Source organism: Tachyglossus aculeatus, chromosome 5 (genome assembly GCF_015852505.1).
Source record: "Tachyglossus aculeatus isolate mTacAcu1 chromosome 5, mTacAcu1.pri, whole genome shotgun sequence".
NCBI lineage: Eukaryota > Metazoa > Chordata > Mammalia > Monotremata > Tachyglossidae > Tachyglossus > Tachyglossus aculeatus.
This window is the reverse complement of record NC_052070.1, coordinates 9,063,273-9,079,134: the sequence shown is the minus strand read 5'-3', so window position 1 is coordinate 9,079,134 and position 15,862 is coordinate 9,063,273. Positions and strand designations below refer to the sequence as shown.

The following is a 15,862-nucleotide window of genomic DNA, read 5'->3' as shown; positions in this document are numbered from 1 at the left end:
CAGGGGGCTCACAGTCTTAATCCCCATTTTCCAGATGAGGTCACTGAGGCCCAGGGAAGTGAAGTGACTTGCCCAAAGTCACACAGCTGACAATTGGCAGAGCCGGGGTTTGAACCCATGACCTCTGACTCCAAAGCCCGGGTTCTTTCCACTGAGCTACGCTGCTTCTTATCTGCTGTGTGGCCTTGGGCAAGGCACTTCACTTCTCTGGGCCTCAGTTATCTCATCTGTAAAATGGAGATTGAGACTGTGAGCCCCGTGTGGGACAGGGACTGCGTCTAACCTGATTTGCTTGTACCCACCCCAGCGCTTAGTACAGTGCCCGGCACATAGTAAGCGACTGGGAGTGGGGGCCTCTTGTGGGGCAGGGCCTGTGTCCAACCTGATCGACTTGCGTCTACCCCGGTGCTTGAAACAGTACTTGGCACATGGTAAGCACTCATTACTATTATTATATTATTTAACTTTTTAAAATCTCATAAGTGAAATCATCATCATCAATCGTATTTATTGAGCTCTTACTATGTGCAGAGCACTGTACTAAGTGCTTGGGAAGTACAAATTGGCAACATATAGAGACAGTCCCTACCCAACAGTGGGTGGGTGGGCAAGTGTGTCAGGGGAAGGGAGGACTGGAGATATTAATGACATTAATCGTTCCACCCACCTGGAGTCTTTTTCAATCAATCAGTAGTCAGTGGCATTGATTGACTACAACTGAATGAATGAATGAATGAATGAATGAATGAATTGAACTCTCCTAAATAATAATAATAATAACAATGGCATTTATTAAGCGCTTACTATGTGCAAAGCACTGTTCTAAGCGCTGGGGGGGATACAAGGTGATCAGGGTGTCCCACATGGGGCTCATAGTATTAATCCCCATTTTACAGATGAGGGAACTGAGGCCCAGAGAAGTGAAGTGACTTGCCCAAAGTCACACAGCTGACAAGTGGCGGAGCTGGGATTTGAACCCATGACCTCTGACTCCAAAGCCCGGGCTCTTTCCACTGAGCACGCTGCTTTAGGGGAGTACCATTAAGTGCCACTGAGGTCATCAGAATAATAATGGAATGTATTAAGCGCTTACTATGTGGCAAGCACTGGGCTAAATGCTGGGGTAAACACAAGATAATCAGGTCAGACACCGTCCCTGTCCCACAAGGGGCTCCAAAGTTTAAGTGGAATAATAATGATGGCATTTGTTAAGCGCTTACTGTGTGCAAAGCACTGTTCTAAGCACTGGGGGATACAAGGTTATCAGGTTGTCCCACGTGGGGCTCACAATCTTAATCCCCATTTTACAGATGAGGTGACTGAGGCACAGAGAAGTTAAGTGACTTGCCCAAGGGCACACAGCAGACATGAGGCAGAGCTGGGATTCGAACCCATTTATTCTATCGTATTTATCGAGTGCTTACTGTGTGCAGAGCACTGTACTAAGCACTTAACCAACTCAGTGGAAAGAGCATGGGCTTTGGAGTCAGAGGTCATGGGTTCAAATCCCGGCTCCGCCAACTGTCAGCTGTGTGACTTTGGGCAAGTCACTTAACTTCTCTGTGCCACAGTTCCCTCATCTGTAAAATGGGGATTAAGACTGTGAACCCCATGTGGGACAACCTGATCACCTTGTATCTCCCCAGTGCTTAGAACAGCGCTTTGCACATAGTAAGTGCTTAACAAATACCATTATTATTATTATTATTATTATTATCCCACGACCTCTGACTCCCAAGCCCAGGTTCTTTCCACTGAGCCCCGCTGCTTCTCAAGTGGAAGGGACAACAGGTGGCCCGATGGCTAGCGCCTGGGAGTTAGGAGGACCTGGGTTCGAATCCCAGCTCTACCACTTTGCCTGCTGAGCGACCTCGGGCAAGTCACTTCACTTCTCTACGTCTCAGCTACCTCATCTGGAAAATGGGGACTAAGACTATGAGCCCCATTGTAGGACAGGGACCATGTCCAACCAGATTTCCTTGTATTCCCAAGGGCTGGGGGGCTGGGGGGTACTCTTTAACCTCCTTCTGGCCTGGAATTCCCCTCCACCAATTGTCAGCTGTGTGACCTTGGGTAAGTCACTTAACTTCTCTGGGCCTCAGTGACCTCATCTGTAAAATGGGGATTGACTGTGAGCCCCCCGTGGGACAACCTGATCACCTTGTATCCCCCCAGCGCTTAGAACAGTGCTTTGCACATAGTAAGCGCTTAATAAATGCCCTCATTATTATTATTCCCACCTTCAAAATCCTACTAAAAATCACAACTCCAAGAGGCCTTCCCAAACTAAGCCTTCATCAGAACTCATGACCTTCTGATTCCCAGGCCTATGCTCTATCCATTATGCCACGCACTATTCACGCCCACCCTCAGCCCCACAGACTTATGTACCTATAATAATAACAATGTTGGTATTTGCTAAGCGCTTACTATATGCCAAGCACTGTTCTAAGCGCTGGAGTAGATACAAGATGATCAGATTGTCCCACGTGGACCTCACAGTCTTCATCCCCATTTTACAGGTGAGGGAACTGAGGCCTAGGGATGTTAAGTGTCTTGCCTAAAGTCACACAGCTGATGAGCGGCGGAGCTGGGATTCGAACCCATGACCTTGGGCTCCCAAGCCCGGGCTCTTGCCACTGAGCCATACTGCTTCCCTACCTATCCATAATTAATTTTGTTTGGATATTTTCTTTTAATGTCCATCTCCCCTTCTAGACTGTAAGCTCCCTGTGGGCAGGAAACATGTCTACCAATTCTATTGTATTTGTATTCCCCCAATAATAATAATGGCATTTATTAAGCGCTAAAAAAATTAATAATGGCATTTATTAAGTGCTTACTATGTGCAAAGCACCGTTCTAAGCGCTGGGGAGGTTACAAGGTGATCAGGTTGTCCCACGGCGGGCTCTCAGTCTTCATCAGAAGCAGCGTGGCTCAGTGGGAAAGAGCCCGGGCTTTGGAGTCAGAGGTCATGGGTTCAAATCCCGGCTCTGCCAACTGTCAGCTGTGTGACTTTGGGCAAGTCACTTCACTTCTCTGTGCCTCAGTTCCCTCACCTGTAAAATGGGGATTAAAACTGTGAGCCCCCCGTGGGACAACCTGATCACCTTGTAACCTCCCCAGCGCTTAGAACAGTGCTTTGCACAGAGTAAGCGCTTAACAAATACCATCATTATTATTATTATTATTCATCCCCATTTTACAGATGAGGCACAGAGAAGTTAAGTGACTTCACACACAGTAAATAAATACAAGTGATCGAATGATGAGGAAGGTGAGGCGCAGAAGTTAAGGGACTTGTCCAAGGTCACGCAACAGACATGTGGCGGAGCCAGGATTAGAAACCCGGGTCCTCTGACTCCTACGCCTGTGCCCTTTCCACTGGGCCGAAACCATTTCCCTATTATCGCCTAAAAAATTAAAGGATCATGCCACAAACTGGGCTGAACAAATCCCCAATGGAGATGGGCAGAGACATCAAGGGGGGACATTAGCTTTTCAGTAGTTTCACGTTCTGAAAGGATCTAGAAAAAGGTATCTGATCTGAACATTGGCAGTTCTTCCGAATTTAATCTGAACCTGATCTGTAGCAATATTCCCCCCTTATGTAAGACTAGTTCCATCCTGTTATTGAAATAATTATTAGGAACAGTAAAATTAGGGTTTATTTCCTCGCGCTTTTGCTCAGTACTTTGTGTAATATACAAATAATATATATTATTGTAATTATTGTAATATATACAATATGCAACTGGGCTTTTGATTTTGGAATGACCTAATCGGTCTAACTAGAAAAGGGGACGATTCATTTTTATGTTATTTTTAAATTCTGAAGATTCAAATTTACCTGCATCACCTTACTGTGCTATCTAACTGTGTGTCCTCACACTTTTTTAAGCAAAGATTTAACTTTGTGAAGACAGCTTTGATACTTAATATTAAATTTATTTATTTTACTCATACGTATCTATTCTACTTATTTTATTTTGTTAATATGTTTTGCTTTGTTCTCTGTCTCCCCCTTCTAGACTGCGAGCCCACTGTTGGGTAGGGACTGTCTCTATGTGTTGCCAACTTGTACTTCCCAAGCGCTTAGTACAGTGCTCTGCACACAGTAAGAGCTCAATAAATACGATTGATTGATTGATTGATTGACTAGAGGCTAACTAGAGATGGCTCAGGAGAAACGTACTAACTGTAGGGCGTCAGGGAGAGGAAAAGCCTCAGGGAGGGATACCCCCTTCTAAACTGTGAGCCCACTGTTGGGTAGGGACTGTTTCTACATGTTGCCAACTTGTACTTCCCAAGCGCTTAGTACAGTGCTCTGCACACAGTAAGCGCTCAATAAATACGATTGATGGATTGATTGATTGATTGATTGATTGACTGAGACCAGGTCCAGCCATTTTATTCTTGGTTTGGGGGTGGGGGGTTGGCTGAACAAGGCCCACGGGAGACAGAAAATGACATCACAGAGGGCCGAAGGAATAACTAGACCGAACCCAGTCTCCATCAGGCCTTGTTCAGTGTGGCTGAGCAAGACCCGATGAAGACAGGAAATGACATCACAGAAGGCGAGATGGCTCAGGCAGCATGCACCGATCGGAGGACGCTAAAAAAAAAAATAAATGATGGCATTTGTTAAACGCTTACTATGCGCTGAACGAGAGGAACTACCAAGAGGAAAAGTCTCAGGGAGGGACAGGACGCCAGGAGCGGGCCTGCGAGGAGGGAAACCGCGTGGCGCAGTGGATGGAGTGATAGTGGAAATCAGAATGGCATTCATTATCATTCATCATCATTCATTCCATCGTATTTATTGAGCGCTTACTGTGTGCAAAGCACTGGACTGAGCGCTTGGAAAGTACAATTCGTTAACATATAGAGACAGTCCCAACCCAACAATGGGCTCACAATCTAGAAGGGTTCTAATCCCGGCTCCGCCACTTGTCTGCTGTGTGACCTTGGGCAAGTCACTCCACTTCTCTGGGATTGAAACTGTGAGCCCCATGTAGATAGAGTGACAGTGGAAATCAGAATGGCATTCATTATCATTCATCATTATTCATTCCATCATATTTATTGAGCGCTTCCTGTGTGCAGAGCACTGGACTGGGCGCTTGGAAAGTACAATTCGTTAACATATAGAGACAGTCCCAACCCAACAACGGGCTCACAATCTAGATGGGTTCTAATCCCGGCTCCACCACTTGTCTGCTGTGTGACCTTGGGCAAATCAATCCACTTCTCCGGGATTGAAACTGTGAGATAGAGTGATAGTGGAAATCAGAAGGACATTCATTATCATTCATCATCATTCATTCCATCATATTTACTGAGCGCTGGGTTGGCTGAACAAGGCCCACTGGAGACAGAAAATGACATCACAGAGGGCCGAAGGAATAACTAGACCGAACTCAGTCTCCATCGGGCCTTGTTCAGCGTGGCTGAGCAAGACCCGATGGAGACAGGAAATGACATCACAGAAGACGAGATGGCTCAGGCAGCATGCACCGATCGGAGGGCGCTAAAAATAAATAAATGATGGCATTTGTTAAACGCTTACTATGCGCTGAACGAGAGGAACCACCAAGAGGAAAAGTCTCTGGGAGGGACAGGAGGCCAGGAGCAGGCCTGCGAGGAGGGAAACGGCGTGGCGCAGTGGATGGAGTGATAGTGGAAATCAGAAGGGCAGTCAATATCATTCATCATCATTCATTCCATCGTATTTATTGAGCGCTTCCTGTGTGCAGAGCACTGGACTGAGCGCTTGGAAAGTACAATTCGTTAACATATAGAGACAGTCCCAACCCAACAACGGGCTCACAATCTAGATGGGTTCTAATCCCGGCTCCACCACTTGTCTGCTGTGTGACCTTGGGCAAATCACTCCACTTCTCCGGGATTGAAACTGTGAGATAGAGTGATAGTGGAAATCAGAAGGACATTCATTATCATTCATCATCATTCATTCCATCATATTTATTGAGCACTGGGTTGGCTGAACAAGGCCCACTGGAGACAGAAAATGACATCACAGAGGGCCGAAGGAATAACTAGACCGAACTCAGTCTCCATCGGGCCTTGTTCAGCGTGGCTGAGCAAGACCCGATGGAGACAGGAAATGACATCACAGAAGACCAGATGGCTCAGGCAGCATGCACCGATCGGAGGGCGCTAAAAATAAATAAATGATGGCATTTGTTAAATGCCCTCTCAAAGGTCACCAATGACCTCCTGCTTGCCAAATCCAACGGCTCATATTCTGTCCTAATCCTCCTCGACCTCTCAGCTGCCTTTGACACTGTGGACCACCCCCTTCTCCTCAACACGTTATCTGACCTTGGCTTCACAGACTCCGTCCTCTCCTGGTTCTCCTCTTATCTCGCTGGTCGTTCTTTCTCAGTCTCTTTTGCAGGCTCCTCCTCCCCCTCCCATCCTCTTACTGTGGGGGTTCCCCAAGGTTCAGTGCTTGGTCCCCTTCTGTTCTCAATCTACACTCACTCCCTTGGTGACCTCATTCGCTCCCACGGCTTCAACTATCATCTCTACGCTGATGACACCCAGATCTCCATCTCTGCCCCTGCTCTCTCCCCCTCCCTCCAGGCTCGCATCTCCTCCTGCCTTCAGGACATCTCCATCTGGATGTCCGCCCGCCACCTAAAGCTCAACATGTCGAAGACTGAGCTCCTTGTCTTCCCTCCCAAACCTTGTCCTCTCCCTGACTTTCCCATCTCTGTTGACGGCACTACCATCCTTCCCGTCTCACAAGCCCGCAACCTTGGTGTCATCCTCGACTCCGCTCTCTCATTCACCCCTCACATCCAAGCCGTCACCAAAACCTGCCGGTCTCAGCTCCGCAACATTGCCAAGATCCGCCCTTTCCTCTCCATCCAAACTGCTACCCTGCTCATTCAAGCTCTCATCCTATCCCGTCTGGACTACTGCACCAGCCTTCTCTCTGATCTCCCATCCTCGTGTCTCTCTCCACTTCAATCCATACTTCATGCTGCTGCCCAGATTATCTTTGTCCAGAAACGCTGTGGGCATATTACTCCCCTCCTCAAAAATCTCCAGTGGCTACCAATCAATCTGCGCATCAGGCAGAAACTCCTCACCCTGGGCTTCAAGGCTGTCCATCACCTCGTCCCCTCCTACCTCACCTCCCTTCTCTCCTTCTACTGCCCAGCCCGCACCCTCCGCTCCTCCACCACTAATCTCCTCACTGTACCTCGTTCTCGCCTGTCCCGCCGTCGACCCCTGGCCCACGTCATCCCCCGGGCCTGGAATGCCCTCCCTCTGCCCCTCCGCCAAGCTAGCACTCTTCCTCCCTTCAAGGCCCTGCTGAGAGCTCACCTCCTCCAGGAAGCCTTCCCAGACTGAGCCCCTTCCTTCCTCTCCCCCTCGTCCCCCTCCATCCCCCCATCTTACCTCCTTCCCTTCCCCACAGCACCTGTATATATGTATATATGGTTGTACATATTTATTACTCTATTTATTTATTTATTTATTTTACTTGTACATTTCTATCCTATTTATTTTATTTTGTTGGTATGTTTGGTTCTGTTCTCTGTCTCCCCCTTTTAGACTGTGAGCCCACTGTTGGGTAGGGACTGTCTCTATGTGTTGCCAATTTGTACTTCCCAAGCGCTTAGTACAGTGCTCTGCACATAGTAAGCACTCAATAAATGTGATTGATTGATTGATTGATTGATTGATTAAATGCTTACTATGCGCTGAACGAGAGGAACCACCAAGAGGAAAAGTCTCTGGAAGGGACAGGAGGCCAGGAGCGGGCCTGCGAGGAAGGAAACGGCGTGGCGCAGTGGATGGAGTGATAGTGGAAATCAGAAGGGCATTCATTATCATTCATCATCATTCATCCATCGTATTTATTGAGCGCTTCCTGTGTGCAGAGCACTGGACTGAGCGCTTGGAAAGTACAATTCGTTAACATATAGAGACAGTCCCTACCCAACAACGGGCTCACAATCTAGAAGGGTTCTAATCCCGGCTCTGCCACCTGTCTGCTGTGTGACCTTGGGCAAGTCACTCCACTTCTCCGGGATTGAAGCTGTGGGCCCCATGTGGGTTGGGACCATCCAACCTGATTTTTTCTGTCCACACCAGCGCTCAGTACAGTGCCTCGCACATAGTAAGTGCGTAACAAATATCACAATTATTGCTGAGGGGGGTGGGAGTGGGGAGGGGGTGTTGAACAAGGCCAGATGGAGACAGGAAATGGCATCACAGAGGGCCTGGGGCATAACTAGAGACCATTCAGGCAGGAGGGTGAACCGCCTCAGAGAGGGACAGGAGGCCAAGAGCGGCCCTGCTCCTACTTGGGGATGGCGGAGGCTGAACAAGGCCCGATGGAGACAGAAAATGACATCACAGAGGGCCTAGAGTATAAGTAGACATGGCTCAAGCAGGAGGAGCCACTCGCAGGGTGCCAGCCAGAGGAAGTGCTTCAGGAGGCGAGGCCCAGCCCCGGAGGAGGTAAGCGGGTAGACCTGGGATCCGTGGGCCACGTCCTGGAGCTGGGGCTGGGGAGGGGGATGAGGATGAGGAGATCCATCCAGGGGCGGGGGGCTGGAGCCATGGGGGAGGGAGCCAGGGAAGGCTGGAGCCTCACAGATGGCGGGAATCACGGACCCAGGCCTTAGCTCGGTGACGATACGGGGTGGAAGGGTCGGAGGGGATGGGCAGTGCCTGGTCCACTGCGATGGTGCCCAATGGGCAGCAGGAAGAAGAGAAGTAGCGGACCAACCCAACCCTACAGCCCTTCGGAGAGGACACGGAGCCGAGCGACGCCGAAATGCAACTCGTCAGGAGGAGGAAGAGGAGGAGGACCGCAGCGGTGGACCCCAAGATATGTCAGACAGGAAGATCTCTGCCGAGGAAGCTGGACTTCCCCGGAACCATCAGACACAGGTGGAAGGAGGGGGCAAAGGAAAGGTGACCCCAGGAGGGAATCCCCTGGGGGCGGAGAGGGCCGGGGCCCACAGAGCCAACTCTTAGCTCTCCCTGGATTAGGGGACTGGGGGAGTTCCAGTGGCAGAGGGAAGAGGAGCAGCGGGGACCAGCAGAGCATGGAGACTTCAGGAGGAGGAGGGCGGCAGCGGCGGACCCCAGTACTGACAGACGTCACACAGGAAGATCTCGGCCTTATAAGACGGACTCCCCTGGAACAATTAGCTGGAAGGAGTAGTCGGAGGTGGCGAGAGGAAAACGATCGGAGATGGAATCCCACAGGGGCGGAGCTGGCTAGGACCCATAGAGCTGAACCTTAGCTCTCCCAGGGCCGAGCAGTGCGGATTGGGAGGAGGGGCCGGGCACTGACCCCCAGATTAGGCTAGGCCAGGGAATGGGGGAGTGCCAGTGGCAGAGGGAAGACGAGCAACGCTGACCGGTGGAGCAGGTAACTCATCAGGAGGAGACGGGCAGCAGCGGTGGACCCCAGTACTGCCAGATGTCGGATGGGAAGATCTCTGCCGAATAAGCTGGTACTCCCCCGGAACAATTAGCTGGAAGGAGAAGGGGGTGGCAAGAGGAAGATGAATCCAAGATGGGGCCAGAGAGGGCTGAGATCTCTAGAGCCAACCCTTAGCTCTCCCTGGGACAGGCAGGGTGAACGGGGAATGACCCTGGATTAGGCTAGAGCAGGATCAGGGGGAGTTCCAGTGGCAGAGGGAAGAGAAGCAGTGGTGACCGGCTGACCACGGTGACTTCAGGAGGAGGAGGACGGCAGCGGCGGACCCCGGTACGGACAGACGTCACACGGGAAGATCTCTGCCGAATAAGCTGGACTCCCCCAGAACAATTAGCTGGAGGGGATAGTCAGGGGTGGCGAGAGGAAAACGATCCGAGATGGAATCCCACAGGGGGTGGAGCTGGCTAGGACCCATAGAGCCGACTCTTAGTTCTCCCAGGGACGGGCAGTGTGGATGGAGAGGAGGGGCCGGGCAGTGACACTCCGGATTAGGCTAGAGCGGGGACTGGCAGGGGAAAAAGGAGGAGCAGAACACGGTGACCCGCCAGGAGGAGGGCAGTGTGGACGCGAATACTGCCAAATGTCAAATGGGAAGATCTCTTCCAAGCAAGCTGGATTCCTGGCACACCTTCCCGCTTCATAATGGATCATCACTTCCCGCCCGCCCCCCGCCCCGGTTCAAAGCCTTAATAAAAGCACTTCTCCAAGAGGCCTTTCCTACTAAGCCCTCGTTTCCTTTCTAATAATAATAATCATGGCATTTCATTCATTCATTCATATTTATTGAGCGCTTAATATGTGCAGAGCACTGTACTAAGCGCTTGGGAAGTACAAGTTGGCAACATATAAAGACAGTCCCTACCCAACAATGGGCTCACAGTCTAGAAGGAGGAGACAGACAACGAAACAAAACAGGCAGACGGGTGTCGAATCGTCAGAACAAATAGAATTATAGCTAAATGCACATCATTAACAAAATAAATAGAATAGTAAATATGTACAAGTAAAATAAATAGAGTAATAAATCTGTACAAACATATATACAGGTGCTGTGGGGAGGGGAAGGAGGTAGGGTGGGGGGGATGGGGAGGAGGAGACTTGCCCAAGGTCACACAGCAGACAAGTGGTGGAGCAGGGATTAGAGCAAAGATGAGGCCTGAAGCGCTCATCGGGCCGGAAAGGTCGCTGGTAGAAGGAGGGAATTCTTAAAAGTGGATTTAGGTCAGTTGTATTTAGAGGGCGATAAGGATCAGAGCTGATTGATTGATTAGCCCTGACAACAAACCTTGCCCGATCTCATTTAATAAAGCACGGCATTTCTAAGCACTTAGTCCAGTGCTCTGCGCATTTCATTCATTCAACCGCATTTATTGAGCCCTTACTGTGTGGAGATCACTGTACTAAGCGCATGGGGAGTACAAGTTGGCAACATACAGAGACGGTCCCTACCCAACAACGGGCTCACAGTCTAGAAGGGGCATTTGTTAAGCAGTTACTATGTGCCAGGCGCTGTACTAAGTGCTGGGGTGGATACAAGCAAACAGGGTTGGACACAGTCCCTGGCCCCCGTGGGGCTCACTGACTCAATCCCCATTTTACAGATGAGGGAACTGAGGCGCGGACGAGTGAAGTGACTTGCCCAAGGTCACACAGCAGACAAGGGGCAGAGCCAGGATTAGAGCTCATGACCTTCTGACTCTCAAGGCCTGGGCTCTATCCTGTCACCCTTGCAGTTGGATTTGTACCCTTTATTCACTTCCCCATCAGCCGGACGGCACTTACGTCCATAGCCGTCATTTATTCATCTCTAATAATGAAGCAGAGTGGCTCAGTGGAAAGAGCCCGGGCTTTGGAGTCAGAGTTCAGGGGTTCAAATCCCGGCTCCGCCAACTGTCAGCTGTGCGACTTTGGGCAAGTCACTTCACTTCTCTGGGCCTCAGTTCCCTCATCTGGAAAATGGGGATGAAGACTGTGAGCCCCCCGTGGGACAATCTGATCACCTTGTAACCTCCCCAGCGCTTAGAACAGTGCTTTGCACATAGTAAGCGCTTACTAAATACCGTCATTATTATTGTTATCTATATGGATGTCTGTCTCCTCCTCCCGACTGTGAGCTGGCTGCAGACAGGGAAGTGTCTACCAACTCCGCCTGGGGTTGGGGGATGGCAGTATCTAACAACTCTTCAAATCTGGGCCTCAGTTCCCTCATGTGGAAAATGGGGATGAAGACTGTGAGCCCCCCATGGGACAACCTGATCACCTTGTAACCTCTCCAGCACTTAGAACAGCGCTTTGCACACAGTAAGCGCTTAATAAATGTCATTATTATTATTATTATTGTTATCTTCCTGTCCTCTCCCAAATGCACAGTATAATAATAATAATAATAATGGTATTTATTAAGCGCTTACTATATGCAAAGCACTGTTCTAAGCGCTGGGGTAGAAACAAGGTAAATCAAGTTGTCCCATGTGGGGCTCACAGACTTAATCCCCATTTTACAGATGAGGTAACTGAGGCCCAGAGAAGTGAAGTGACTTGCCCAAAGTCCCACAGCTGACAAGTGGAGGAGCTAAGATTTGAACCCATGACCTCTGACTCCAAAGCCCGGGCTCTTTCCACTGAGCCACGCTGCTTCTCCTAATGTGACCTGCACACAGTTGGCACCCGTGGAAGCAACGTGGCCAGCGAATAGAGCCCAGGCCTGGAGTAAGAAGGTCATGGGTTCTAATTCCGGCTCCGCCACTTGCCTGACGAGTGACCTTGAGCGAGTCACTTCGCTTCACTGGGCCTCAGTTCCCTCATCTGTCAAACCGGGATTGAGACTGGGACCCCACGTGGGATGATGATGACAGGGACTGTGTCCAAGCCGATTTGCTTGTTTTCGCCCCAGACCTTAGTACAGTGACTGGCACATAGTAAGCGCTTAACAAATACTCCAATTATTATTATTATCGTCCAGTGCTCCGCACAGAGTTGGTACTCAGTGAATACAATTGGGTGATGGATTGAAAAAAAAGGGAAGGGGAGTCTTCTCAGGCATCATTACTTGGCTTCCAGTGCAATCTGCCTCTTTCAAAAAGCACCAAGGGTTTTTTGGGGGGTTTTGTTTGGTTTCTATGGTCTTTGCTAAGTGCCTACTATGTGACAGGCACTGTACTAAACGCGGGGGTACAAACTAGTTACGCGACCCCCTGGAGCTCCACACATCCGCCAAGCTAGCTCTCTTCCTCCCTTCAAAGCCCTACTGAGAGCTCACCTCCTCCAGGAGGCCTTCCCACACTGAGCCCCCTCTTTCCTCTCACCCCCGGCCCTACCTCCTTCCCCTCCCCACAGCACCTGTATATATGTTTATACAGATTTATTACTCTATTTTATTAATGATGTGTATATAGCAATAATTCTATTTATTCTGATGGTATTGACACCTGTCTACTTGTTTTGTTTTGTTGTCCGTCTCCCCCTTCTAGACTGTGAGCCCGTTGTCGGGTGGGGACCGTCTCTGTTGCTGATCTGTACTTCCCAAGCGCTTAGTCCAGTGCCCTGCACACAGTAAGCGCCCAATAAATACGACTGACTGAACGAATGAATACAAGCTAATCGGGTTTGGACACACTTCCTGTCCCTCATGGGGCTCACAGTCTCAATCCCCGTTTGACAGATGAGGGAACTGAGGCCCAGAGAAGCGCAGTGACTTGCTCAAGGTCACACAGCAGACACGTAGCAGAGTCGGGATTAGAACCCAGGCCCTTCTGACTGTCAGCCGCCAGAGGTGGGGGAAAATGAACGCCCCACCGGGTGGCTGTGCCCAGCCGTCCCCACCCGCGGCCCTCCGCGGCCTGCCCTCGTGGGCGCTGTGGCGGTCCAGCGCTTGGCACGTAGTAATAATAATAATAATGATGATGATGATGGCATTTATTAAGCGCTTACTATGGGCAAAGCACCGTTCTAAGCGCTGAAACAAATACCATCATTATTATTCTTCTTCTTACCCGTCCCATCCGGCGTGGACCGCACGAAGGTGGGCAGCATCTTGACGGAGGCCGTGGGGTGAGTGTCGGCCGCCAGCCCCTTCTCCATCTCCTTCCGGAACCGCTCCGAGATCTCCTGCAGGTTTTCGTCCGAGAGACGCATATGGTACAGGTATTGATCCACCTGGGGAGACGAGAAGAGACGGATGGACGGTAAGGCGGCGACGGCTAGAGACTTCGGGGCTGGGAGCCGGGGGGGCTAGGGGGTCGCGGGGCTTAGGGGCCGTGAGGGAGACAAGGGTGACCGAGAGCTGAATGTGAATAATAATAATAATAATGATGATGGCATTTATTAAGCGCTTACTATGTGCCAAGCACCACTCTAAGCGCTGGGGAGGTAACAAAGTGACCAGGTTGTCCCACGGGGGGCTCACAGTCCTCATCCCCATTTTACAGATAATAATAAGAATAACGATGGCATTTATTAAGCACTTACTATGTGCAAAGCACTGTTCTAAGCGCTGGATGAGGACCTGTGAGTTACCTCACAGATGAGGTAACTGAGGCGCAGAGAAGTGAAGTGACTTGCCCAAAGTCACCCAGCTGATAATCGGCGGAGCCGGGATTTGAACCCATGCCCTCTGACTCCAAAGTCAGAAGCCACACCTCTCTGTGCTTCCCGGCGGCTTTATGAGAACCAGCGTGGCGTTGTGGCTAGAGCCCGGACCTGGGATTCAGAAGGTCCTGAGTTCTAATACCATCTCCGCCACTTTTTGTTTTAGTGGCATTTGTTAAGCGCTTACTACGTGCAAAGCACTGTTCTAAGCGCTGGGTAGGATACAAGGTGATCAGGTTGTCCCACCTGGGGCTCACAGTCTTCATCCCCACTTTACAGACAAAGTAACTGAGGCGTGGAGAAGTGAAGTGACTTTCCCAAAGTCACACAGCTGACAACTGGAGGAGCTGGGATCTGAACCCATGACCTCTGACTCCCACCTGTCTGCCGTGTGACCTTGGGCATGTGACTTCACTTCTCCGGGCCTCAGTGACCTCATCTGTAAAATGGGGATCGAGATTGTGAGCCTCAAATGGGGCGTTCATTTTCCCCAGGGGTTGTGTCCAACCTGACCTGCTCGCATCATCATCATCATCATCAATCGTATTTATTGAGCACTTATTATGTGCAGAGCACCGTACTAAGCGCTTGGGAAGTACAAATTGGCAACATATAGAGACAGTCCCTACCCAACAGTGGGCTCACAGTCTAAAAGGGGGAGACAGAGAACAAAACCAAACATACTAACAAAATAAAATGGATAGATATGTACAAGTAAAATAGAGTAATAAATACGTACAAACATATATACATATATACAGGTATCCACCCCAGCACTTAGTACAGTGCCTGACACATAGTTAAATGCTTAACAAATACCATATTTATTTTTTTTCCCAGAAAGCCGACCCATTTCCCTTTGAACGTGTTTGCTCTTGAGTTTCCTCATGATTCCTGTGTGTATGTGTGCGGAAGGGGGCCTGCCATAAAATCCCAGAGGGCGGGGATCGAATCTCCTGATTCACGTCCGCAATAAATACGATTGATGATGATGATGATGTCCTCTCCCAAGTGCTCAGACTAAACTCCCACAGCAGACGCGATGAGAAGCCAGGCCCGGGCTCTACCCACTAGAGCCCCGAAGCAGCGGGGTTCAGTGGCAAGAGCACAGGTTTGAGAGTCAGAGGGCGTGGGTTCTAATCCCACTCCGCCAACTGTCAGCTGTGTGACTCTGGGCAAGTCACTTCACTTCTCTGGGCCTCTGTTCCCTCAAGTAAAATAGAGTATTTATTACTTCCAGTCTAGAGAGACTAGACATTAATAGAAAAAAGAGACATATGGACGTAAGTGGTGTGGGGCTTAACTTGTACTTAGCTTGTACTTCCCAAGCGCTTAGTACAGTGCTCTGCACACAGGAAGCGCTCAATAAATATGATTGATTGATTGATTGGGGCTGGAATTGGGGGAAGAACAGAGGGAAGGAGTCGGGGCGACGCAGAAGGGAGAGGGAGATGAGGAAAAGTGGGGCTTAGTCTGGGAAGGCCTCTTGGAGGAGATGGGGGGGGAGAGTAATTGTGTGGGGGATTTGAGGAGGGAGGGCATTCCAGGACAGAGGCAGGACGGGGGCAAGGGACAAGCCTGGCGAGATTGAGGCCCGGTGAAAAGGTCAGCCCACGTACACACCCTTGACAAAGCCACAGCGGGCGAAAGGGGAAAGGAGCCACATCCTATTTCCTGCTAGCCACCCATCTCGCTCACCACAATCCCTTTTTTTTTTTTTTGGTTTTTAAATGATCTTTGTTAATAGTAATAATAATGGCATTTGTTAAGCGCTTATTA

The 15,862-nt window shown here is 50.0% G+C and overlaps 1 protein-coding gene and 1 long non-coding RNA gene across 4 annotated transcripts in view; one reads left to right on the top strand and one right to left on the bottom strand.

The window, feature by feature from the left end:
• LOC119928684 (hexokinase-2) overlaps positions 1-15,862 on the bottom strand; it is a 132,486-nt gene that overhangs the window by 75,260 nt on the left and 41,364 nt on the right. The window contains exon 2 of the mRNA XM_038747161.1: positions 13,489-13,651. Coding sequence (XP_038603089.1) covers positions 13,489-13,651 — 163 coding nt within the window. The remainder of the gene's footprint in view (positions 1-13,488; positions 13,652-15,862) is intronic.
• On the top strand, positions 8,344-10,198 carry LOC119928693. 3 transcript variants are annotated; one of them, XR_005451102.1, is made up of 3 exons: positions 8,344-8,502; positions 8,786-8,937; positions 9,040-10,198. It is a non-coding gene; the product is annotated as an uncharacterized LOC119928693 (long non-coding RNA). The 3 variants fall into 3 exon arrangements; XR_005451100.1 differs by having other exon boundaries at positions 8,750-8,937; XR_005451101.1 differs by having other exon boundaries at positions 8,747-8,937.